At 45.9% G+C, this 27,755-nt stretch overlaps 1 protein-coding gene across 1 annotated transcript; it reads left to right on the top strand.

Moving 5' to 3' along the window:
* The first annotated feature begins 34 nt into the window (after positions 1–34).
* On the top strand, positions 35–26,886 carry TMEM233 (transmembrane protein 233). The gene is made up of 3 exons (XM_063144353.1): positions 35–259; positions 16,605–16,739; positions 26,794–26,886. Exons 1-3 carry the CDS (start codon positions 35–37, stop codon positions 26,803–26,805), a joined length of 372 nt encoding a protein of 123 aa, XP_063000423.1. The 3' UTR covers positions 26,806–26,886.
* The last annotated feature ends 869 nt before the right edge of the window (positions 26,887–27,755 follow it).

Here is a 27,755-nt window from a genome sequence, read left to right as displayed (position 1 = left end):
CCCGTCGAACTTGGCCCTGCCTCGCTCGGAGCTCATGGAGGGCTCCGCGTCGCCGCCGCCGCCCGCCTACTCGGACCTCAAGCTGGCCAAGAGCAGCAGCGGCAGCGCCGAATTCCAGCCCCACGGAGACGAGGAGACCCCGGGAGTGGAGGAGGGCGACATCCGCCGCGCGCCCAAGAACTACCTTTGGCTCAGCATCTTCTCCTGTTTCTGCCCTTCCTACCCCATCAACATCGTGGCCTTCGTCTTCTCAGTGATGGTGAGCCCCCCCGGGGGGGGCGTCTGCAGGGGGAGGCACCCCAGAGGGTGAGGGGGGAAGGGTGCGTGCCCCACCGGGACAGGGTTATAGGGTGACCCTATGGAAAGGAGGACCGGGCCCCTGGATCTTTCAAAGTTGTGTAGAAAAGGGGATTTCCGCAGGTGGCACTGGCATGCACGCAGCACCTGGTGGAATTCCCTCTTCATTGCAACAGTTAAAGCTGCAGGAGCCCTGCCCTCTTTGGGATCAGGTAGATAGCTAGCAATGGCCTCCAATTCTGTCTGCTCGTTGAAGGAATCAGATCTCCCCCCCCACACCCAATTTCCTGCTTTTGCGCAAATTTGCTCTTGTGAAAATGCTCACAAAATCTGCAACCCAATGTGCATATGCATGTTTCGCTTATGGGGAAATGTGCATTTTTTGGCTGGTGTTTTTTTTTAATTATTATTATTTTACATATTTTTTCTATGAAAAGGTTCCGGAAAGTAAACAAATAAAAAGACATACAAACACCAGTCTGCAAGGCTGCGGAATCAATGTGACTCACGCTTCGAGAGATACTGCTGTCTTTTGCATCTGGTCGGTCTAGCTAAAGAGGGCAGGATTCCTGCAGGTTTAACCGTTGTGATGAAAAGAGAAATTCACCAGGTGCTGCGTGCATGCAAATGACACCTGCTGAAATTTCCTTCACTACACAACCGTTAAAGATACAGGAGTCCTGTCTTCCTTTTCATGTGGTCACCTTAAGTTTATCGGAGACACCCCACCCCAGACTTTTGTGTTCCCCTGTCCCAACGGGGCTCTATGTTTGGGGTGAAGGGGGTGGCGACACTCTGTGTCTCCCCCATCCCCTTGGGGCGGAGAAATCCCCCCACAACCTGGATCCAATGTGCAGCATGCCACGGGAGTTTCTCCTGACACAATCTCAGCAGAATTTGGAATGTCCGGCCTGCCCTCTGCCCCAGTGAGCACCAGACACCACTGGTCACTGCAGGGTTATCGTTTGGTCTGGACCTTGGGGGGGTCAAAGTCCTGGGCCCCACAGCCCCGAAATGACACCCACAGAGTGGCAGGGAATGCAGGTGTCCGAAGCAAACTTGTTCCCCTAGTTGTCAGGGTGCAATGAGTTATGGGAATTTAAAATGCAGAACTGCACATGCTCAGAGTTTGTTTGGTTTGTTTATTTATTTATTAAAAAAATCAGGGTTAGCTGACAGTTTCATTGTTGTTTGATGTTCTAATGTATTGTGAATGCGGGAGCAGTTTTAAGGCATGGCTTGGTGGATAGAGAGGTGAGGGAGATGTGTTAGTTGGGTACTCACAGTAGAAGTAATATGCACGGCTATCTTAATGACCTATTTAGTCCAGGGTCTAAAACTACTCAGCTGCCACATTGCCCCAAATGGACCCCTCATGCCCCAGGGAAGGGGGTGGATCCTTTTTTGGAAGGACCCCTCCCCCTGACACGCACTCCCTGGAACACTTCTTTATGGAAGACCAAACCTTCCAAATTATCTCCTCCACGGTCTTTATATCCCAATCCACTGCGTGTTTGCTCAAAAGGAATACAAATGGGGCTTACTTCTGAGTAAGTGCGGATAGCATCGACGGCAACCCAATCTTCTGTTTCGTATTACTCTGAAGCAAGAGAGTTCATCAGGTGCTTAACTCTCTAGGAAGCGTGCCTAGGATTTCAGCTACGCAGCCTAGCAACCCTAATATTCTGAGTTTACTCGGGAATAAGCAGCAAAGAGTGCTTGGGCACCTTAAAGTCAAACACATTTATTTGGCCTTGAGGTTTTATAACCATTAGCCTCTTCGTCGGTTGCATGAAGAAATGAAATGAATAAATAAACCTCACATTGGCAGCTCCATATACAGAAACAAGTGGCAAGCGGAACTCGCTGCCTTCCCCGACTTGATTTGGACTACAACTCCCATCATCCCCAACCGGCGTGGCCCTTGCTGTACATCTTGAGGGCATCCGGTTGGGGAAGGCTCAGTGTGTAAGCTGTGTTTGGAATTGTAGCCTTTTGTCTGGAGTTTTGCATCTGTTATGTGGATTCTCTAGTGTGAACGCACTGCTTTATTCTTGCTGCCTTGTTCATCTCACGGTTTCTATGTTTCTGGATCTGTGTCCCCTTTAACTATTATCTCCTTTAGCATGAAACATCAAAATCTATTTGGTTCCCCCACCCCCACCCTAGAATGCTACCAACCAACCAGAACCAAGCCCAAAATGGTGGCTCAGGAGCAGGAAAATCAATTAGCCACTGCACCCCTATTAGCCATACAGACCTATGTGTGAGTCACCATAACAAAGGATTCTAACACATCATTCTGAAACTGACCAGTACAGCTGAGCTGCTCAAAAGCAACCAATTAGTATCCCTATTTTACAGAAGAGGAACACTGAGGCTGAGTGATATGCCAGAAGTCTTTAAAATCCCCTTGCTTTTGTTAAAGTCAGAAGCCCTTGGAGATCCACTGCAAATCTACTGGTAGATCCACATTATTGTTGTTGTTGTTGTTGTTGTTGTTGTTATTATTATTATTATTATTATTTTATTTATATAGCACCATCAGTGTACATGGTGCTGTACAGAGTAAGACAATGAAATAGCAAAACCCTGCCGCATAGGCTTACATTCTAATAAAATTGTACTAAAACAATAAGAAGGGGAAGAGAATGCACCAAACAGGCACAGGGTAGAGTAAAACTAACAGTATAAAAGTAAGATCAAATTCAAGTTTTAAAAGCTTTAGAAAAAAGAAAAGTTGTTAGCTGAGCTTTAAAAAGATCTATATTCTCCCCACCTTGCTGTACGGCACCTAACACGCTACAGTTAGGAATGTTAAAATAGTAAAAGCTGCACTGTGTGAGAGAGTCCCAAGACATTTTGGGTACCTGAGGCTGAAAACCTAAATGTTCCCTCCTCCCAGCCAAGGGTTAAAATACCAAATGCCCATGTGCACCCCCAAATCTGCTCCCCCCCCCCAGCCTTGCCCTGCTAAGTAATAGAACATATTCATTAACTTTAAATCAAAGCATGCTTATTTATTTATTCCTTCATTCCTTCATTCTGGTTTTATTCAATTTTAAACTTGTAGGTGTGCAATCCTATACATGTTTAGATATGGGTGGGGGAAGTCCTACAATTCCCATGGCTAGCTAGGGAATGCTGGGAGTTGTATTTATTTATTTATTTATTTATTTATTTATTTATTACGTTTTTATACCGCGCAATGGCCGAAGCTCTCTGGGCGGTTCACAAAAATTGTAGGACGTTTTTTCTGTCTAAACATGCATAGGATTGTGCCTTAAGGGTTTCATCTTCTCCTTTATGGTGTTGCATTTTAGGGTTTTCATTTTTGTGAACCAACCAGCTGTTAGGCAGTATAGAAATGTAATAAAGAAATAACTATTTTGGAGGTACAGTTGTGTACTTTCCTCTTCTTTGTGTACCAGTGTACACACATCAAGGGATGTGAATTCCACCCACCTGTGACCACTGCATGGACACCCTGATTTCCACTTGTTTAGGCGTGTTGCTAAACTTCTGCATTCGCACCCCACTTTGGGCACAGGAAGACCTCAGACCTGAAAGAGAAGCAATGTTCTGTAATATCTCTTTACTAAATAAAACATTTTTTCTTTCTTTGGAGAGGATTCTCAGAAGTGGGTATAAGGGGGCAGTCCTATACACATTTATTTGGGAATAAATCCTGTTGAGTTCAGTGGAAGTAAACATACATAGGATTGCACTGTAAATATGTATATTGTGTGTTGGGGGGGGGGAATACCATTTATTGCCTCCTTCCTAGAGCTCTTCTTTCTGTCCCTCTTTAAAAAACCTTTTGCCATCTGCTTGCAATACATCCAGCAGCATCATACTGCTGCTGTATTTTGGTGCGTGTCACTTTATAGACTTTTGCAAGTTTAGAGAGTCTCACACATAAGTCTCAGGCACAATCTAAAGGATAGGCAAGTGAGTCAACATGTAGCTGAATGAGGTCACATGTTTTAAAAAGTTCTGAAATTACTCCTCCTCCTCCGGCTGCATTCCCAACTTTGCATGCAATTTGCACTCGTCCCTCTATTCATAAAAATGAACACAAGATAGGTGGGGGAAACTGAACTGCTCTATTAGTTAATTAAAATGTTTAAATATAACATTTTTATTTATCCCCGATTGCCCGAAAGGGCAATTTGAAGCGACTAGTCCATAGTAAGGAATTATGAATGGCCATTGGAATCTGGAATGAAACTAAATTTAATTCTTGGGGATGGATTATTATTATTATTAGTAGTAGTAGTAGTAGTAGTAGTAGTAGTATCCCGCCTTTTGCCCAATGCTGGGCCTCAAGGTGGCCTTACAAAGTTTAAAATATACATGGGGGGGGGGGGGGAAACAAAACCATAAACATTTAAAATACACAACAAAATTATAAGACATTAACATAGACGGAGGGCCAGATTATTCTCCAAAGGCCTGCTGGAACAAACAAGTTTTAGCCTGCTTCCGAAAGCCCATCAAGGAGGGAGCCAGCCTAGCTTCCCTGGGAAGAGAGTTCCAGAGCACTGGAGCAGCCACCGAGAAGGCCCTCTCCCATGTTCCCACCAAGCACGCCTGTGAAGATGGCGGGACTGAAAGAAGGGCTTCCCCAGAAGATCTCAAAGCACGGGCAGGCTCATAAGGGAGAATACATTATTTCAAATAACCTGGACCTGAGCCATATAGGGCTTTATAGGTCATAACCAGCACTTTGAATTGTGCCTGGAAACAGACTGGAAGCCAGTGGAGCTGTTTTAACAGGGGAGTTGTGTGCTCCCTGTAACCTGTTTAGGTGTGGTACATCAGAGGAGGACAGAAAGTAAATCGCCAAATCTTTTGGACTTCAACTCCCAGCACTCCTGACCATTGGGCCATGCTGAAAGGGGCTTCTGGGAATTGAAGTTCGAAACATCTGGAGGTTTATCTTTTGGCCAGCCCTTTGGGAGATCTCTGGAAGCAGTTGAATGGGTTGGAAGATTTTTGAGATCCCTTCTTCTGGAGCTGAGGCAAGTAGGAGTTGACTCATTGACTTGGTTTGTACAATCATTGCAGCCCATTGTAGCTCAGTTCAGACAACATGTTAGTCAACGCTGTGTGAAAACTCCACTCACCCCATGTTGTGTGGGGAGAAGGGGGTTCTCCCCACACAACATGGTCTAACTCTACTGCTGCGTGACTGTGGGCTACCATGGAGTTGAGTAAACTCCACTGGGGCGTTTGGTTGACAGTTCCTCCACCCTCTCTCCTGCCCCGGTCCTCCAGATGGTATCCCATCAGCCATTGCTGCAAAAAAAAACCCAATCCTGGCAGCTCTCCTAGAGTGGCACTCACTCTTTTTGCCGCTCTTACCAGGGAACTCTGTAGTTGGGTGAGGAAGTAAATCTACCTCATAAACTTTCACCTGAACAGAGTGGTTCAAGATTTTTGAGTGCAATCCTATGCGTTGTTTAGACAGAAATAATCCTATAATTCCCAACATTTCCTGTCTTAACATGAGTACGATTGGTCCCTTAAATGGATAGCTAATTCGTGCTTATTCCTAATCGTACAGCAACACAAATCCTGGTGTAGCGATGAATTTTGACGTGTAGGCGCTCATGGTTACAGCCCTCATAGCCACACCTCTGGAGAGTCCCAAAATTTATTTCTTCTATTGTTACATTTAGATCCCGCCTTTTCTCCTCTTAAGGTTGGTGAGGCTGGGAGTCAGTGACTGGCCCAGAGTTTCCCAGTGAGCTTTACGGACAAGTGGGGACTAGAACCCGGGTCGCCTGGATCTCAGCCCAGCACTGTAACCACTACACCACACTGTCTATCGGCTTTGATAATCCATTGCAACAAACTAGCTCTTGCACTTTTCATCTTTTGTATAGCTAATGGGCCTTAATTGCCCATTAAAGCGAAGAGGCCAAGCCAGTGCAAAATACTTTGCATTACAACAGGGAAAAATGTAGAGGTGCTGAGAAAATTCATTCCTCCGCCCCCAGCTGCTGTGAAGATGCCAGTTCAGCTCAGAGGGAACATGGAATTCAGAGGAGGGGGTGGCTGTTCCGGCTACTAAAAATGTCCCACTGTTGTGTCCCTGTGAGCCCACTACACCACTGGGGTCCAAGGATCATGAAATGAAAGTGGCCGGTAATATTTCTGTGAACAATCCAAATGTCTGCAAAATGAAAATACCACCAGCCCTGTGCTATGGCCGTTGCTATGCATGGATTCCCTTTTGCCAACCCCGGTTTTTCACATCCCCTGTGACATCTGAAGGGGCCCGTCGTGTGGGGCAGGCAGGTGGGCGAGCTTTGGATTAGATGATATCATCCGTGCGAATTCTTCTTTGGGCGTTGCAGTTCAGGTGCCAAATGCACTTGGCAGTGTCCATTGCTTTTGCATATCCAAAGCTATGCTTTGGTAGTAGCCACAACATCCAGCAACAGTTCTGGGCTCCACAATTCAAGAAGGACGCAGACAAGCTGGAGCGTGTTCAAAGGAGGGCAACCAGGATGATCAGGGGTCTGGAAGCAAAGCCCTATGAAGGAAACTGGGCATGTTTAGCCTGGAGAAGAGAAGATTGAGGGGAGACATGAGAGCACTTTTCAAATACTTAAAAGGTTGTCACACAGAGGAGGGCCAGGATCTCTTCTCGATCCTCCCAGAGTGCAGGACACAGAATAACGGGCTCAAGTTAAAGGAAGCCAGATTCCAGCTGGACATCAGGAAAAACTTCCTGACTGTTAGAGTAGTACGACAATGGAACCAATGACATAGGGAGGTTGTGGGCTCTCCCACCCTAGAGGCCTTCAAGAGGCAGCTGGACAACCATCTGTCAGGGATGCTTTAGGGTGGATTCCTGCATTGAGCAGGGGGTTGGACTCGATGGCCTTGTAGGCCCCTTCCAACTCTGCTATTCTATGATTCTATGATCCAATGTGCAGCTCAGACAAGAAACTGTAGACACATGGAATCCATGAATTTAAACATTGTCCACGAACAGTAAGAGTTTCCCAGTTCACGCTGCAGCTGCTGTTGGCTCCAACGAACTTTATGCATGGAATTTCTGGGCAAATTAGTCACTATTACTACGATCCTATGTATCTCTACTCAGAAGTAGATAATGGGACTTACTCCCAGGTAGGGATGCACGGATGTTGTAAAATCTGTTCCATCTGCATTTCACAGATTTATGAGGTGTCTTTCATTCTGTTGTCTGCTCGTTTACGGAATCGTGTTTATTTCCAGTTTCCCAAATTTGTGCAAATACGCACTAGCGAAATGGGCAAATCCCTTCCAAATGGGCAAATCCCCCCCCCCCAATGGCACGTTTTCATGTTTTAGCCTACAGGGGAAATGCACATTTTCAGCAGTATTTTTTAAATGTTACTTATTTTTACACGAGTAAATTTGCTTTCAATTCCGGAAAGTAAAACACCCAGTTCACAGATTCCGTTGCTGATTTCTTCAGTATTGCTGTAAACCGCCCAGAGAGCTTCTGATCATCAAGCAATTCTTTTAATGTAACATTTTTTGAATCTGCGTTTTAAGTGCTTAGTGGTTATTGTTCTATGTGTATTTTAAAATGTGTGTATTTTCGACATCCTGGATAGGAGTGCAGCCTACCCTTTTACAAACTAATATAAGTCTGATAAATTTAACTGTGGATTTAAAAATACAGCATGTACAAAACGTAAGTTAAAGAACCACAGTGCCTCGAGATACAATGCTAGAAAACAACAGTTGTGCACACTTAGTCAATTAAAATCTAGAATTAATTAGAGTGGACAGCAACCACTGGAAAATATAGTTGAAAACTATACATCTCCCTACTGCAAGTTAATGAAATGGCTACACAATATACTTTAGTGATCTCCAATTAACCATAATGCATTTTGGAGGAAGCAATCTTAGGTGTAGGGTGTTTATGGTTTCTGAGCAGATGTATATTTATTTATTTTATTACATTTCTATACTGCCCCATAGCCGAAGCTCTCTGGGCGGTTTACAAAAGTTGAAAACAACAAACATTAAGAACAGATATACAGAATTTAAATGGCTGCTGAATGGAGCTTGATGCCTGTTATACAAGTGGTCTATGTATTTTTTGCACTTTTATTCAACCCTTTTCTCCAAAGAGGTTCTCCCATTTTTATTCTCTCAACAATCATGTGCAAGGTAGTACATCTGGTTGAGCTTTTATATTGTATTTTATATTATGGTTTTATACTGTTGTTTTATACTTTGATTGGTTTTAATTTTTGTGAACCGCCCAGAGAGCTCCAGCTATTGGGCGGTATAGAAATGCAATAAATAAGTAATAAATCAAGGTAGATCACAGAATCATAGAATTGTGAAGTTGGAAGGATCATCTACCAGCCTTTCTCAACCTGCGGCGCTCCAGATGTGTTGGACTGCATCTCCCAGAATGCCCCAGCCAGAGCTGGCTGGGGCATTCTGGGAGTTGTAGTCCAACACATCTGGAGCGCCCCAGGTTGAGAACCACTGATCTAGTCCAACCCTCTGCAATGTGCAGGAAAACCAGTTAAACCATCCATGAGAGGTGGCTGTCCAGCCTCTTCTTAAAAACCTCCAGAGATGGAGAACCCACAACCTTCATCGGGAAAATGTTCCACTGTTGTACAGAACTTACCATCCGAAAGTTTTCCTTATATTTAATCGGAATCTATGTCGCTGTAACTTATAGCCATTATTTTGAATCCTAATCCTTCTGTGGCCATAGAAAATGGTTCTTGACCTTCTTCCCTGTGGCACCCTTTCATGTACCCAAACACTGATAACATGTCTTCCTTCAATTTTCTTTTCTCTAAACTGAACATCCCAAGTTAGGCTGAACAAGACTGACTGGTCCTTGGTTACTCTGTGTGCTTTACTGCTCTGTGGTATCTTAAACCCACTTCTCTCTGGTTGAAGTCTAACCCTTTCTATTGCCTATGCCAGGGCTGGGCAATTTCTGGCCTTCCAGATGTTTTGGCCTACAACACCCATCAACCCTGGCCAACATGGGCCCTAACCGTGTGTGTTAGTCTGTTATTTTCTTGGCTCTATGTCCTGTTTGTATGGTTCACTTTATGTTTCAATCCAGAAATGGTCTCCCAACACAAACCTCTGTCCTGTACTTGAACCCAGGTCCTCCAGGATTGGGCCTAGTAAGGTACAGGTAGAGACCATCGGAGCCTGCTTCAGTTGGAACCCCCTCACAGGGCTAACAGCTTCACTCTGTGGGGAAGATGAAGGAGCTGTTGATCTGCCCCTGCATTGGGAGATGAGAGGATAGAGCAGGGCCTTCCCAACAGCCTGAACAGTCTCCTTAAATCCTTTTTATTTTCTCCCTCTTCCCTCCTCATCCCCTTTCCTTGTGTGTCATGTCTTTTTTAGAATGTAAGCCTGAGGGCAGGGACGGTCTTCTTTACTGATCAATTGTAACCCACTCTGAGAGCCTTTTTGGCTGAGGAGCGGGATAAAAATACTCTAAATAATAATAATAATAATAACAACAACAACAACAACGTCAGTGGAGGCTAGTGGCTCCAATTTTGGCAGGACTGTGGGATCATTCTGGGTTTTAGTCAGAAACAGCCAGAATGCTGAAGGAGCTATCCAAGGTGTTGAACGCTATCCCAAAATTCCAGTTGTGGCAAGCAACTGGCCCACCACACGTGAGGCTCCGCTGGGAAGAGGGGTAGGCAAAGGTGGTGGGGGGCAGGTTGGCAGCAGGCGGGGCCCATCAGCAGCACCATGCCAAGGGCCGCTACAGCCTGGCACGGGACCCGTGGCGGGATTGTGTGTGCTCCATGCTTTTCAGGCACAGTAGCAAGTAGCAGTGTGAAATAAATCAGCGCCTGTGATTGGCAGAATGCATGAAGCCTCTGGATTGGATGGGGTCAGGTATAAATATGAGGAATCTGCTCTACTTCCCTTTCTTGGCCTGCAGTGCGGTGCCCTCTGCCCTCCAGCATGGGCTGCTGATCTTGGGGGCACGGAGCTTGAGGGGACAGCCTTCCATGCTGACTTTGGGGGGTGTGTGTGGCTTGCCTGTGGTAGAGTCCAACTCTGACTTTATTCCCAGGGACTGCACCACATGGATTGACCAGCCCTTTCACCTGGTGGTCGTGATGTGTCTCGCGGCCCTGCGTCCTTTTTCTCGCTCCAGCCACCTTAACTGTGCGCTCTTGCGTGATGTGAACCCCTTTTCTGGCACGTGGGCAATGGGGATTTCGAAGTTTCAGAACGGGGACGGCGCCAGACTATTTTGCTCCCTAGACAAGGCGAGCTACTTGCACCCCACAAAAAATTGCCAACTTCAATTTTTAAGAACAGATGTTTTGCAGAAAAAATAAAAGCCACAAAACTTGAAACTGTTCAGTTTATTTTAAATTGCAAGAATAAGTAATAATCAATCTTTGTTTATCTTTTGCAAATACAAAAGAAAATGGTTTGGCACACAAATCGTTTTGAAGTCGGTATAATGCTAACCTCCGCCATTGGCAACACAACATTAAAACCTTTTACTTCACACACTTTTAAGTACTGCTCCCCTCTGAGGTCTGTGCCCTACGCGGCTGCGTAGTTTGCCTAATGGTAGCGCCGGCCCTGTTTCAGAACCCACTCACCCCACTTTACTTTTGCAAGAAAGCCATGGTCATATGGGGTTGAATTACCTTCTGCAGCAAATGTAATGCTCCCTCTCTCTCTCGCTATTGATTATAAATGTAGCAGGGTGGGAGGCGTGCGCGTGCGCATGTAGAGAAATGGAGACACTGAGCATCAGTTCCAAGAGAGTCCATTTAGCAAACCTAATGGACTCTGGTGCATTATTTAGGCTGTGGGAGAAAGGCCTGGATCTTTCGAAGCTCTGGGATACTGAGAGGTTTGGAGACTGGCCAGAGAAACAGAGGCACGTTCAGTCTGGGAACGGCAAGTTGATGGAGTGGAGACAGAAGGTACTGGCTAACAGGAGTGTCTTTTCTCCCCACCTCCCACCCCCCACCTCTGGGGAGCAAAAGCTTTCAAGCTACAAAGGTTCTTGAAGACTTCAGGAAGCACTGAGAGAGTTCCTTGATATTCATCTCTTTGATCTAACATGGCAAATGCTGTTTTCTTGCTCTGAGAATTAATGGCCCACAGTGCTTAGACACAGCAGCCTCGGATTAACCATTATTATTATTATTTATTGCATTTTTATACTGCTCAATAGCCGAAGCTCCCTGGGCGGTTCACAAAAACTAAAACAATTCAAAGTGTAAAACAAACAGTATAAAAACATGAAATAAAATACACATTAAAACGAATTAAAACATACCATACATGATTAAAACATCCTGAAAACATTCTAAAATTTCACTGGATAGGCCTGCCGGAATAGATCAGTCTTTATTGCTTTTTTAAATTCTAAAAGACTGTCAAGTTGACGAATCTCCTCTGGCAGGCTGTTCCACAGTCTGGGAGCAGCAGAAGAGAAGGTCCTCTGGGTAACAGTTGTCAATCTAGTTTTGATTGACTGAAATAGATTCTTCCCCGAGGACCTGAGTGTGCAGGACGCATTGTATGGGAGAAGGCGATCCTTGCACGTAGCCTGGACCCAAATCATGTAGGGCTTTAAAGGTGATAACCAACATTTTGTACTTCGTCCAGAAACTAATCGGCAGCCAGTGAAGAGATTTAAGCAATATAAGCACGTGCTTAGGGCACCAAGAGAAGGGGGCACCCCAGAGGACCGGTACCATAGCGGTAGCCATCTAATTTTAAGGAATTCCAGATTAAAAATCATTTTCAATAAATTTTTGCATTTGCATTCCCCCCCCCCTTATAACAGTTTTATTTTAAAAGGGCATAAACCAGTGATGAAAATTTGCACTTTTTTTTCTGTCGCCCTAGTTATAAGTACGTAATTGTCTTACATTGCGTGCTGGTATTTAGTGTTAAATAAATATTAAGAAACAATTTACATTTAATATGGTGGTGTGTTCTGGCGTCGGGGATGGCCTTGAAGAAAACTGAGTTTTTAATGTCTTATTTCACCTTCAGCACTTATTGAGTCTTAGGCCATTTCTACACCTGCCTTTTTGCCCAGGATCATCCCGGGATCATCCCTGTGCATCCAAATGACACATAGGGGATCCCAGGAGCAGACAGGGATGATCCCTCCATTTTCCTGGGATAATCCCTAGGTGTAGAAAGGGCCTTAATGTCTTGCCGGATAAGCAATGGAAGGGCCAAGAGGGGACCATTACTGGGCTGTGCTTAGGGCATCGGCTAGCTTTAATCCAGCCCTGAGAAACAGGCCAATTTCCATCAGCCACTACAGCAGCCTTCCTCAACCTAGGGCGCTCCAGATGTGTTGGACTGCACCTCCCAGAATGCCCCAGCCAGCTGGCTGGGGCATTCTGGGAGTTGTAGTCCAACACATCTGGAGCACCCCAGGTTGAGGAAGGCTGCACTACAGGGACGGCCGACTCCTCCATCTGCACCTGCTCTTTCAGGCTCTCCTCGTACCTTCTAGGAACGGGTACAGCCTTGTTTTGTCTGCACTTCATGCAAACATATTTGCGCTTCCTGAACCAAGCCGCAAGCCAAGACACGGCGACCCTTCTGTACTTCTCCGAATTTTGTGACGCACTTCTTCCATCCAACGCGGATATATTAAGGGAAAGCAAAGAGACATCGCAGTCATGAGAATAACGATCAAATGTACATTAGAGGAAGAAATTGCTTTCAAAAACGCATCCATTAGGGGCAATGCACGCACGAAAATGTGTCCAAACTTTTGTGCAGGCTTTGGATTCCTCCTCCCCGCAAACTGACGTGGAAACGGAATGAAACAAATTTAAGATTGGGTAAACGAGAAATTGAAATTGACAGATTTATTTATTTATTGCATTTTTATACCGCCCAATAGCCAAAGCGCTCTGGGCCGTTCACAAAAATTAAAACCATTCGAAGTATAAACATGATATAAAATACAATATAAAAGCACAACCAGGATAAAATCAGCAGTGCAGAAATACAAATTTAAAACAGCCAAGTTAAAAAATCAAATTTATAGACTGTTAAAATGCTGAGAGAATAAAAAGGTCTTCACCTGGCGTCTGAAAGAATATAGTGTACGTAGGTGCCAGGCAAACCTCCTTAGGGAGCTCATTCCACAGCCAGGGTGCTACTGCAGATTCATGCATTCCCCTACTCGGGGAATAGTGAAACTTCTGATCTGGATAGCACCCCTTTTCCTGTGCTAGATGGGACACAGGCCACCCCCAAAAAGCATGTCTAGGCTTTTCTACTTGGTGGACAGTAGAATCATAGAATAGTAGATTTGGAAGGGGCCTCTAAGGCTATTGAGTCCAACGCCCTGCTCAATGCAGGAATCCACCCTAAAGCATCCCTGACAGATGGTTGTCCAGCTGCCTCTTGAAGGCCTCTAGTGTGGGAGAGCCCACAACCTCCCTAGGTCACTGGTTCCATTGTCGTACTGCTCTAACAGTGAGGATGTTTTTCCTGATGTCCAGCTGGAATCTGGCTTCCTTTAACTTGAGCCCGTTATTCCGTGTCCTGCACTCTGGGAAGATCAAGAAGAGATCCCGCCCTTCCTCTGTGTGACAACCTTTTAAGTATTTAAAAGTACTGAAGTATTTTCCTTACACTCAGTAAAAGAATTGCATGGAAGTCTTGGCGGGGGGGGGGGGGGTTTCCTTCATTTTTCACCAACAGGGTGTCTGGCAGTCTCTTCAGTTGGCCAGACAGGCTGTGTCCTGTTCAACAGAAGAGCTGAGGGTGCCGATGTGGTGCAGCCCTTTCCCTTCCTTCGCGCCCCCTGATTGGCCTCCTCCAACGCCTACCCCCTCCCTGCTGTTGGGTGACCGCCTAATCACGTAGCTGTGCCAGGGGCCCGCCTTCACACAACACTGATTGGCCGAGCAAGGCTGTCTGTCATCCCACTTGGGGAGGGGCTGCCCTACCGGTTTGGCGGGAAGGAAATTAATTGCTATTAAAGCTCAAGCTTCAAACTTTTTTGAAGTTTCAACATTTTCTGCACATCTACGCTGCTCAAGCTTTAGACTACAACAAAAATGAGCAAAGAATACCTCATGTGATTCAGTTATTACTTTCTTTCTTTCTTTCTTTTTAAGGAAAATACTTCTGAAAATACATAATGGAAACCTGAGCCCCCACACCATGTCTCTTGAGGCCTCTGATTCAATTAACATTGTCTGGGACTCTCTCCTTTGTTCATGCAGTAGATTAGACTGCTGCCTGTATATTTAACCCATCTATCATCATGTCTCCTAATAGCAACCTCAGTTCTCTGAATGCCATTTTTTATGCACCAAAATGGCACCACCCACCCACAATACAGGAGGAAGCAGGAGGCTTGTGGGAAACCCAAGATTTGCATCAACATCATCATCATCATCATTATTATTATTATTATTATTCCACCTTTTCCCCAATACTGGGACTCAAGGTGGCTGTACAAAATAAAAAATGTACAGTTAAAAACGATAGAGATATAGAAAAATTAAAAATTTAAAAATATTTAAAATATGAATCATTTTTAAAAATCTAATATATAGACAATGCATAAACAGAGGTCCAGATTCCCCTCCCCTCAAAGGCCAGCTGGAACAGAAAAGTTTTAGGCTGCCTCCGGAAAGACACCAGGGAGGGTAGAAAAATATCTTTGGGAGGGGAACCTTTTGGGGGAAGACCTCGCCCAAACCCATCCCAATGAAGATTAAGCATGGAATGGTTGGCTGTGTTTTTTTGGGAGAGAAACAGAGAACAGGAAGGAAGGAAAATGAAATAGAGTGTCTGGAACAAGGGACTTCTGATGCTGCAACGTTTTGTTGCAGGACCCACTTGTTTTAGCGTAAACCCTACAGCTGCTTAAAGAACAGTCATTTTGAACAGCTTACAATATTCATCAATTGCCTACAGTCCAACTTCTGCTTTCTGGGATCTGACCCTGGTAAAATCATGGCTCCGCTTTTGTCTCAAACTTTGCCTTTTGGAAATGACTTGTTAAAATTTAGTTAGCGTACCTGTAGTTGTTATTTTCCTCAGATTTCCTCTTTCCCCATGCATGAGCTTCTAAGTTTCTAGTGCACATGCATGTGAGATGTGTATGCATGAGTAGTAAGGTTTTCCAGGGGTAGCTATGTTTCAGCAAAAACTTGATTGAGCTGTGTGGGAGCCACTCCATCCACAGATCTCTCAGTTTCCCTTTCCGAATGTCCCTGTTGATCAACATTGCACCCGCTCCACCTTTCCTTTCAAGTGGAATATTGCAAAATTCCACAGGTAGACTTGCACCATAGGGGTGTGCAAGGGGTGTGCCGGGTGTGCCCAGGCAATAAGCCAATTGTTTGGGAGCTCAAAGCGTGGTTTGGGTTCCAAAGTAGGGTTAGCACAAAACCATGGCTTGGTATGATGTGTGAACTGAGCTACAGAGAGGAGGGCTGCATTGAGCTGGGGGTTGGACTCGATGGCCTTAGAGGCCCCTTCCAACTTACTATTCTATGATACAGCATAAATAATTAAGACTTGCAGTTTAAAGATGGATTGAAAAACTGAAGATTTATTGGACTCTGCAGCAGCATTAAGATCCCTTTGATCTGTCTTGAACCTTCCACCAATTAGCTTCATGGGATGACACCATTGGCTTCTAATATTTTGAGAGAGGGAGACATGTATTTTATTGTTCACTTGTTCTGACATGTTGGTTATATGCTGTAATAAAGTGACTTGACTTGAAAACAGACAACAGTATGAAAACACAATATAGAAGTGTGTTTTTATATATACAAGCACAACCAGGATAAAACAAGGAGGAATGCAGAGATTTATACAGATTTAAAGTACAGATTTAAAACAGCAAAGTTAAAAGACTAAGATGCTACACTGTTAAAATACAGGGGAAACAAAAAGGTCTTTACCTGGCATCAAAAAGAGTATAATGTTGGTGTCAGGCGAACTTCTCTAGGGAGCTCATTCCACAGCTGGGGTGCCACAGCAGAGAAGGCCCTCCTCCTGGTAGTCACCTGCCTCACTTCCTTTGGCAAAGGCTCACGGAGAAGGACCCCTGAAGATGATCTTAGGGTCCGGGCAGGTACATACAGGAGGAGGTGTTCCTTCAGATAACCTGGCCCCAAGCCGTTTAAAGGCCCACACATGACAAAAGTTGTGTCTCCAGGAGAGTTGGGTTCCCCCACCCACCGGGAGAATGGTGATGTAGATTGGTTTACTTAACAATGGTTGCGGTTGCTTTGTTTTTCTTCCTGCAGGCCTTAAACAGTTACACTCAAGGAGACATAGACGGGTCAAAAAGACTGGGCCACACTGCGCTTCTGGTGGCCGTCGCGGCTATTCTGATAGGCCTTCTAATGATCGGGATCCTTTGTATAGTGCATTTCACTACGGTAAGTAAGATTTGATCCTTTCCGGTTCGACTTTTTATGAGCAAGTTAGGTTGCTGCCTTATACTGTGTCAGAACATTCCTGGATTGAGCTCAGTATTGCCTGTGCTGACTGGCAGCAACTCTTCTGGGTTTCAGACGCTTACGTTTCCCAGACCTACCTGGACATGACCATAGGCGTGCGCAGCACATTTCGTTAGGGTGTGCACCCAGGGAATGTTTTCTTAGAAAAGTGAACATTTATTGCCCCAGTGGGTGATTAGGCAGATGGCGCCCACCATGTGCCACAGCTTAAACAAGCCACTGTGGCTTGTTTAAGCTACAGTGATGGTGCAAACCGGGCCGTTATCACAATTAGCAACAGTTCCCTGTTGTCCTGTTTAACCCTACTGCCCCTGTTTTGGGAGAAGATGTTTCAGGTAATCAATCAGAATCAGATTCAGAACTAGAAGACGCAGCACCAGACACCAGCCAGCCTGTACCAGTGGGGGAGGAAGTTCTCACGGGCAATTCCCCAGCTGGGAGTTAGCCCTCTCCAGAGCTTGTCTCCTCAAGGCCAAATCCTACACACTCAGTGGGAAGTGAGCTTTCTTTTGGGGGTGAGCGTCCCCACAAGCTAGCTGATGCTAGGGTCCGCCGGAAGCTGTAACGCATGGGGCGGAATGAGGGTGTGAGAAAGTCGGTTCGATTACGCCAGAACCTGCCTCCACACCAGGCGCTCTGAAGTTACGGGCGTTTGGGAAGTGGCTTCCTATTCTTCTTGAACAGACAATTGTCTTGCTTAGTTTGCATAGTTTTGCCTAGGGGGACGTTTCCAAGAGGTTAGACTCTCTTCAGGTAGAAGAGACGTTTGTTGCTAATTAAAGGTTTGTAGATTACTTAGCAAGCCTCGTCATTTGCCTCCCATCGATGAAAGCAGGAGTGTTCCTGAGAAACACAACACCTGGCACAGAATGATACTGGCATCTATGGACTACCAGAGGCTAGAGCAGCCTTCCCCACACCTGGCACTTTCTGCATGGCCCCGTTCAGACAACACGCTAAACCATGCGGTTAAGCAGCATGGTTTAGCGTGTTGTCTGAATGGGCCCTGTATGTTGGATTGCTGCTCTCCATCATCCCCAACCAGGAGGCTTGTTGGACCAGGCCACTGGAGCCGATGGGAGATGAAGTCCAACACATTTTTTTAAAAAAAAACTTCTGCAATTTTCCCATCAGAAGCCAACTGAGCACAGCACTGATTGGCCAGCACCTGTGCAGGTGACAAGAACTGCCCTTTCTTTGGATCTTTGAAATAGTTCTGCCTTTTGTTCTTTTAGAGGGGTATTAAGATAGCACATGGTCAGAGAAATGGATGTTGTCGCAAGTCACAGGAGTTGCCAGATAAGCAGCGGTTAGAATCATCAATTAACAGTCCAAGGTCGGAATGCCAAAAGTGTCCGTCAGGAGGCAATGAAAACGGTACAGGTTTCAGGAACGCGCAGAAGAATAGTTGAGGTCTTTCCAGGGTCAGATATTGTCCAAACAAAGTCAAGGAGCTGGCAGATAAGTGACTGGAACAGAGCACCAAACAAGACCATTGCCTCCAGCAAACCTCCAGCATCAAAGGCTCACCTTATATTGTGCTGCTGATGCCTGAATGCGGCCAGCATTGCAGCTAGCTCCTGTGAAGGGCTCCTCCCCAAACTCTCCCAGGCTCAGCTGTTCTCTATCACAAATGGAGGCACAACGGATATATGCTCAACAGTGGGGCGAATCCCCCTTGGATAGCGCCCTTAGAGTTCTGCCTAAAACCCAGATGGAGGGCCTGATTTTTCTCCAAAGGCCTGCTGGAATAAAAAAGTTTTAGCCTGCCTCCGAAAGCCCATTAAGGAGGGAGCCAGCCTAGCTTCCCCGGGAAGAGAGTTCCAGAGCACCGGAGCAGCCACCGAGAAGGCCCTCTCCCATGTTCCCACCAAGCACGCCTGTGAAGAAGGTCGGACTGAAAGAAGGGCTTCCCCAGAAGATCTCAAAGCACGGGCAGGCACATAAGGGAGAATCCGGTCTTTCAAAGCCAGAGTCCTCTGGTCCAAACACAGCCGAGAGGCGTGCGCACCTACGGTTTTGTAAACCATGGCCTGCAAAGCCTCGAATAATCGTCTCAATGGTGCTGTTCTTATCTTTGATGCAGGATTATGGTGGCACATGATCCGTTGTCAAAATCTGTGTTTGTTTTTTATGCCTTATGAGCGTCTGCCTTTTTATTGCTGAACATCCCTAAAAGAAAAAAAAGCATTTTTTTTCCCAGCCAGAAGGAAGCCACCACAAAACATACCTACATCATTTCCAGGATGACACTTGAGGATCAAGGACAGTGTAGTGTAGTGGCTAGAGTGTTGGCCCAGGGGTCCGGAGATCTGGGTTCTAGTTTCCACTCAGCCATGGAAGTTCACTGGGTGACTTTGGGCCAGTCACAGACTCACAGGGTTGTTGCTGCCTTGAGTTCCTTGGAGGAGGAAAAGCGGATATAAATGCAATAAATAAATAAATAAATCCTCTGCTGCCCGGTCTCATCTTGGGTGCCGGACAACCTTAGCTGGTGGTTTGACATCAGCAACCTATCGTGCTAGCAGATTGAGTTACCAACTGTCCCAAACTCACACAGGGAGCAAAGAGAGGGAACGAGGCATGCCAACGCACATTGAGACGAGCATAAACTTTTGACCTCTCCTTGTTTTTTTCTCTCTTCCAACCAGAGCTCCCAAGAAGCAGAACGACCTCAAATAGTTAGGCCCGTTCACGTTAATCGGCTTCATTGCCAGATTAAACTAATACAAGTTTTAGTTTATTAATTGCAGGGGGGGCATTTTTAATCCGTAAAGTTTGCCAATTGGTTACAGGGTCTTCTCAGATGCAATAGGAAATGGGACGAGATTAGATTATCTTTCCTTCTGACGTTAAGGGTGCAATCCTATGCAAGTTTAGACAGAACAAAGTCCTACAACTAGTTGTAGGACTTTGTTCTGTCTAAACCTGCATAGGATTGTGCCCTAAGTGTTGTTGTTTGTTTAAATTAAATGAGCATCCTGCACTTTTGTGCACATTTAGTAAAAGTTTTGCTTATCAAATGTGAATATTTATCTCAAAAAGTACCCTAGACTGTGGTTTTGGCAGCCTTCATCCGATCATCCAATCATGGGTGGAACTGGGCATTTAAAAGGGATGTTCAAGAATTTCACTCCACTTGCGCAAGTGCGCATATGCGCACGTGTGCAACCCCTCCCCACAAATTTAAAAAAACTGTCCCTGCAGAATTAAAAAAAAAAGGCCAGTCTGCTGTGGAAAAACACAGATCAGATCTGTATAAATCCAAATTTGTTTGACTCTGTTGCAGATTTCACCAGCATACCTGTAGCTAATGCTGGTGGGCTTGCAGGTCATGCTGCTAATTTAACAAGGCTTCCCCAAGAAGGTAAAAATTGAAGGGATGGGCTGTGATGGATCTCATGGTTTGCAAGCAGAAGGTCCCAGGTTTGATCTCCTGGCATCTCCAGGTAGGATGGGAGATAGGATTGCGCCCCTGGTGACTCTGCTAGACCAGGCAAAGCTGGCTTCAGCCCACACCCTTGCAGCCAGGTTTGACTGAAGGCATATCTCAGATACTTGGAATCAGAGTTTCCCTCTGCAGCCAATTTCCCACTAGTGTCTGTTGCCTTCCATCGACCACCAAGCCGTGACGTGCCGACGCCTGAAGTGGAGGCCGCTGTGCCACAGCTCAAGGCAGCCCACTTTGCAGCAATATCGTCCCACTGTCAACAGCAGCACTTTCCCAGCGCCTCCTCTGGTCCCGAAAGTGCTTTCAAGCCGGAGAAACAGATCCGTCTTTTCATCACGAGTCATAAAATACTCTGTCCTGCAGCCGGTGAAATGAGGTCACGCCGGTGGAAGTGGTGGGATTGCTTCACATTCTCAGCGAACCCAGTCATGCAACACCGGGATAGCTTCAGAGCCTGCCTTATTTATTTATTTTATTACATTTATATACCGCCCTATAGCTGAAGCTCTCTGGGTGGTTTACAAAAGTTAAAAACAGTAAACATGAAAAACAAATATACAAAATTTAAAACCATCACATGCCTAAAAACAACAATATCCTTTTAAAACATGCCTTTTCTCAGCATCAAAAGAATCAAAGGTTTAACAATGACGAAACTTAATATCCTTTATGCAAACCAAGGCAGATTCACTTGCTTCCCTTCCAAGTTTATTTATTTATTACATTTATATCCCGCCTTTTTTCCTCCAAGGAACCCAAGGCGGCATACATAATCCTCCTCCTTTCCATGTTATCCTCACAACAACCCTGTGAGGTGGGTTGGGCTGAGAGTCTATGACTGGCCCAAAGTCACCCAGTGGGTTTCCATGGCCGAGTAGGGACTAGAACCCAGATCCTTTAACTCCCAGTCCAACACTCTAGCCACTACAGCACACTGACACAGTTCTCTCTAAAGTGGACATTTTTGTTTTTATTAGGATTGTGAAGGTTAAATTATTAATCTATTAAAGACATTTTAATTTATTGAAAAGGTCTCTCCGGTTAAACTGGCAGCAGATTTTAAATTTCTAAGAGAACAGTCCTATAGTCCCTAGACAGCCAAAGGATCATTCAGATTCCTGGATCTGAGGTCGGAGTCAGTGCTCCGACCTCGGACCCAGGAGTCCAATCCCCCCTCCACCTCACCTCCCAGTGGGCGTAGAAAAAACTGCACCGGCTGCTTCTCTGAGGTCACAAACACGACCTCAGAGACTAGGGAAAGGGGGCAGTTCTGTGGGCGGGCAGGGAGGGGTCGACATTTGAAAGTCACACCCCAAACCCGAAAAAGCAATTCGCAAATTTCGCAACTTTAGCAATGCACCATTTCCCACTTGAGCCTATGGGGAAATTTGCACAAATTTGGCTCTTTGTGTAAATGTGGACTCTTTGGGGTGCACCTTTTTGGTTTGATCATTTTGGTGTTCGTTTTGCACAATTTCCCTGGAAACGAACACTGGAAACGAGGCGAGCCGAATCTCAGCGAATCAGAGCAATTGTGAACACTGCTTGTTCGCCCATCCCTGGGTTCAGGTAGGATTGGTGTGGTGGAAGGAGGAGAAGTAAATGAAGGGTACTACTTTAGGCAATTGGTACTAAGTTCTTTGCAGGATCCGACTCTTGGCAGAGGTGCAGGGTTCCCGGTGATTTGGGTAATTGACTAAAATGGATGTAGGGTTGCCAACTGGCCAGAAAACAAGGACTCTGGGCTTGCTCTTGTGTCTTTAATGGCAGCTTGATGGGGAGAAATCTATAGAGAGAGGTTATTGCAGGATGGAGATCCGTTTGCTCGCTTGCTAACTTTGGCACAATTATTCTCTATGGGCCTCTCTCCTGGCTTGGGTATCTCTATGGCAAAACTTCACTTTGTATTAGGAGTTCGAGCGGAAAACTGATTCAGTTTGAGACCAGAAGTGCCTATGAGGACTGAGATGATATACGGCTCTGGTCAGGTCCATCCAAAGACATTCTGTTTCCTGATTCAAAGGGCAGTAGTAGGTACCTTTTCCCATTCTGTGTACAAAAGACTGAAGTGGCAGCTGAATCCACCCAGCAATGGGGCAGCATCTGCCCACCTCGGGGGGGGGGGGGCAATGGGCAGATTACATGGTACACAGAGCTCTGTCCACTCAGCACCTGCCACCAGAAGCAGCTGCCTCATTCTGTCTTATGGTAGGGCCGGCAATGACGTTAATCTGAAAGTACTGAAGCAGGAAGACAGGCAGGCATAAATACAGCTGTGATTCAAAAAAGCAGTGCGTTCGGTTATTGGCTCAGTTCAGACAACACAGTAGCCAATGCAGTGTGGAAACTCCACTCAACAGTTAAGTTTTTAGGACCCACACAACTGTTCTAACTCCGCCGTTGTGTGACTGTGGGCTACTGTGGAGTTGAGTCAATTCCATTGCAATGTTTGATTGACAGTACCTCTGCCCACTCTCCTCTCCCGGTCCTCCCGATGGTATCCCATCAGACATTGCTGCCAAAAAAAATAAAAATAAAAATCCCAGCAGCTCTCCTAGAGCAGCACTCACTCCTTTCGCCGCTCTTGCCAGGGAACTCTGTAGCCAATGGGAAAAGTCAACTCAACACAACGGAAAACTCCACGGAGCCCACAACATGGAGCACAACAGCGTGGATATTCTGCGTGGAGTGTTTTCCCAAAAAACTCCGCCGTGGGGTGGAGTTTTCCCGCCAGACCACACATTTCTCAATGGTGGTGTAAAAACTCCACAGTGGAGTTCTAAACTGAGCCATTGGCTTCAGACTTCCGCTTTCTGAGAGTCCTAGATTTCACCTTTTGCTCTAATGTTCCACTCAGGTGGTTGAGGGCCTACCAGTGTGGAAGAGAAACTGGGCCAAACCAAAATGAATGAGATCGTCGCTTCCACATACACAGGAGACTCCCTAGATACCCCAAAGTATGTAGGTTTTCGTTTTGAAAGAGAAACACATAATTTTAACCAAAAAATAATGACAAGGATCTGTGAGCTTCCAAGTCTTATGGAATGTTGAAAGCAGCTGAGCTTATAAATAGGATTAAAATAGAGTAACTCACCCTATTGCCTAGAGAGGAGACCTCTTGGTTCCTAAACCCTTCCACCCTTTTTTCCTTTTCCTCCTCCACCCCCCAGTCACGGGCTGGGAATTCAATGCAACACTATTTTGCAGGCTGCCAGGGTTTTTTCTTATCATTCCCCCATCATTATATTAATTATGGATATGTATTTGTATGTGTTAGTCACTTTGACACTGCTTTTTGCTGTAGGATAAAACACTTTTCATCAATAATAATAATAATAATAAAAATAATAATATGTAAAAGACAGCATGACTTGGCAATGCCTGTCATGTCCGTCTAGAAAAATGCCGTGAGTGAGAAATAATAATAATAATAATAATAATAATAATAATAATAATAATCCTAAAAATAATAGTGAAATGCTGCTGTGCTTAGCGTTGTGTGACCAATTCCTGTTGAATTACAGAATCTGGGAGGGGTCAGTGTTCTCCTTATTTATTCATTCATTCATTTGTATCCTGCCCTGTATCACTGGGATCTCAGGGCGGCAAATTAGAACAAGGTAAAACAGTAAATATGCACCGCTAAAAATGTATTAAATCATTGACAAACTAAAACCAGTAGAAAAGTTTAAAAGCAACAAGAACAATTAAAACAATTAAAACTACGTGCAGCCTTGGAGAATTTAGCCTTCGAAGGCTTTAATCAAAATCCATGTTTTAACTTGGCGTTGAAACAAAGGCAGCGTCGTCGGCAGTCGGGCCTCAAGGGGAGGGTATTCCACAAGCAGGGTGCCACAGCGGAGAAAGCCCTCTCCCTTCATTCTTGGTCTCTGAATTCAGTTCTCCTACGCACACTTGGGAGTGTTATAATCAGTGGGATTTGCTTCCAAGCAGAGGTGCTTAGATTTGGGCTTTAAGGAGCAACAGGTTTAAACCACAGCCAAAAGACTGTATATTATACATCAGGAGATATCTATATTTCTAGGGAGGAATGACCCGTTTCTCTAATTCACATCTTATTTTGTTCATTACGTTTCTATACTGCCCAATAGGCAGTGCTTTCTGGGGGCCTTGCTAGACAACGGGTTAGCCCGGTGCGAGGCCTGGGCTCGTCCCTGTGTGTCCAGATGACGCACAGGGGATCCCGGGCTCAGGCAGGGGACAAACCTCCCTGGTCCCGGGGTAACCGGCACCACTTGTGGCCCGGCATTTCCAGCGGTCTCGGGCTGAGCCACTGCATTTACTTGCAAGTAGCTGGGAAAAGCGGCGGCCATCAGGGCAGGGTGGGGAGATGGGGGGGGAACAGAGCCAGGGGGGATGGGGGGGGAATGGAGCCAGGGGGGATGGGGGGGAAATGGAGCCAGGGGGGATGGGGGGGAATCAGAGATCGCGGGTGGGGGGAGAATCAGAGATCGCAACTAGGGTGGGGAAATCAGGGGCAGGGGGAGCGGGGAACCCTTTTTTCAAAAAACCCACATGCCTACCTTAGTCGCTGGTGCGCTCCTGCGCACCCGGCCCCTTTAAGATATTAAACAAAATGGCTGATACGACGGGGCTTTCCTTTACCCTGTTGCGTCTCACGTGTGGATAGGAGCGACAGCCCGCACTGCTTCTAGCACGGGCTGGCCCCTCCACACGCCCGGATTTTCAGGTAGGTCTAGCAAGGCCCTGGGTGTTTTACAAAGATTAAAATCATAAAAATATATGATAATATTATATAAAACCATGATCTCAGCTTTCGGTGACCAACCAAGATAGAGATCTTGGGTTTGTGGTGGTCTGCCCGATGCAAATGTCATCCCAGAGTGCAGCTGCTGTAAAGAAGGCAAACTCCATGTGAGGCGTAATAAGAAAAGGAATTGAGGGGAAATCTGCCAGTATCATACATACGGCCTTTATACAAATCTAGGGTGTGACCACACTTGGAATACTGTGTACATTTCTTGTCACCGTACTTTTGTTTTTAAAGGTATTGTAGAGATGGAAAAGGTGCAGAAAAGGGCAATTAAAATGATCAAGGGGCTTGGAGCATCTCCCCTATGAAGGAAGGTTACAACAGCTGGGATTGTTTAGCTTGGAAAAAAGGAGGCTGAGGGGAGACCTGATAGAAGTGTACAAAATGATGCCTGGGGTAGAGAATGTGGATAGGGAGACATTTTTCTCCCTCTCTCAAAATGCTAGAACCCAAGGGGGTCATCCCATGAAGCTGACTGGTGGGAGATCCAGGACAAATAAAAGGAAGGACTTCTTCATACAGTGCATAGTTAAATTATGGAACTCACTACCACAAGACGTGGTGACGGCCACCCATTTGGATGGCTTTAAAAGACGGTTAGATAAATTCCAGGAGGAGAAGGCTATCAATGGCTACTAGCCCTGATGGCGATGTGCTACCTCCAGTATCAAAGGCAGTAAGCCTGTGTGAACCAGTTGCTGGGGAGCGTGGGTGGGAGAGTGCTGTTGCACCATGTCCTGCTTGTGGATTGCTGGTCGACAGCTGGTTGGCCACTGCGTGAACAGAATACTGGAGTGTTGGACTAGATCTGCCTTCCTCAACCAGGGGCGCTCCAGATGTGTTGGACTGCATCTCCAGGGCATTCTGGGAGTTGTAGTCCAACACATCTGCAGCGCCCCAGGTTGAGGAAGGCTGGACTAGATGGACCCTTGGTCTGATCCAGCATAATTCACCTTATATTGTTACATTTATAGTGCATAATCAGGGTTTATGGGTGTTGTAGTCCAAAGCTTCTAAGGGTACCAGGTCTCATACTCCTACTCTACATCCTTGCCTTTAGCAGCATCTTGAACCACAGACATCGCTTAATGATCTCTGCAGAATAAGCTCTTAAAAGCACAGGAGCAGGCCAGAGTGCTCCTTTCTTGTCAGCTGGCAATCCCAGTGGGACACCTTCAGTTCCTGAGGGACACCTTCTGCATTCTCAATTACCGCTCGCCCACGCTTTGCTGGTGCCACAAGGTCAAATATCAGTGTCTCCAGTAATGGCCCACGGCGTGCCTGATTGCTTCTCCCATGTGAAAGAGGGAAGGCTTTATGAAAACATTAAAAAAGAAAGGGAAAAACAACATCCCCAAAGCCATTAGCAAACAACAAGCCATTTCCTGACAATCAGGAATCCATTGATTTTTGATTTTTTTTTTTTTTTTTTTGAGATCCCCATGATGCATAATTCAGCGTTAACTGGCAAGGAGATGACAGCTGCCTATGGAAACTTAATGCTTTGATTCCAAAGTGCATCAAGCCACTAATGCAGTGGATTGTTTGTTTAATGGGAACAAGAACCATTAAATAATGTGTCCATTAGGCTTTAGGATGAATAATTTAAGTATGCAATCAAACTTTCTTCTCTCTCCCTCTCTCTCCCCCCTTCTCTCTTTCTGCGTTCCCCTCACCTCTCTTTGAACAAAACAAAACAAAAATCATTATTTTTAACGCTAATGCAGCACGCCTTCTGAAATACAAGACTTCGACGCGAAGGGTTTCCATCTTCAAACCTCTGGGAAAGGCCCAGGGGATCTCTGGTGAGGAAGAAGAAGAAGAAGAAGAAGAAGGGAAACAAGGAAAAAGAACAGATCCTGCAGTCCAGGCGGTTTGATTTAATCCTACGAGTCAACGCAAGTCGCCGATGAACGGACTGCTAGTTATCGCTGGTGCTGTGTGACGAGACGATCACCACCCAAAAAGAATATTTCTCAAGGAATGCTCTTAGAGGGCACCACTTCAGGTGCTCTTCCCTGCTCCCCCCAAGACCCGCCCCCCCCCACGGCTCCGTTTTGATGTATGTCTGCTTCCTCTGCCTGCAATGAAGGTGTTCGCACCCGTTTTTATGTGGGACGTCTCCCAGGCCAGAGCCGTTGTCCGGCAGGCTCAAGTTTCCGGATTGATGTCCGATGCCAGAGCTGAGCCGGAATGTGCTGGGCAACATGGGCGGCCTCCTGGTGACTTCTGGGTAAGCGGTGGTCCAAAAGGCCTCTCTCAGGACATGCGAGGAGGGTGCATCCGCACATGTCCAGGCACACGCACCCAACCTACCGCAGCTGCACTCACGTTCCTGCCTGTTCCTGAGATGGTTGCTCATTCTCAAACAGGACAGGGCGGAAAGCATGGCGCCGAGCAATGTTATGTTTCGAAGGCCCGAAGCCTCGACGCCCGTCCGTGAGTGACCGTGCTCCCCTTTCTTCCCTGCATTGACTTCCCTCCAGTCCAACTATAAGAAAAAAACCCTTCCCTTCCCTCGCAGGCTACTACGTAATTTCTTTTTCCTGCCGGAATGCGTTCCCGTCCTCCTATTACAGCATCCGTAATGCATCTGTATGTTCAATAGGGGCCTTGGCCCATTGTGAATGGTTCGGCGGCATGTGGGAGCCAGCGGACGATGCCTTGTCCCCGAAGTGAGGAATGAGTT

Source organism: Elgaria multicarinata, chromosome 18, assembly GCF_023053635.1.
Source record: "Elgaria multicarinata webbii isolate HBS135686 ecotype San Diego chromosome 18, rElgMul1.1.pri, whole genome shotgun sequence".
NCBI classification, from domain to species: Eukaryota; Metazoa; Chordata; class Lepidosauria; order Squamata; family Anguidae; genus Elgaria; species Elgaria multicarinata.
Note: the sequence above shows the minus strand (reverse complement) of the source record. Positions and strands in the feature narration are given on the sequence as shown.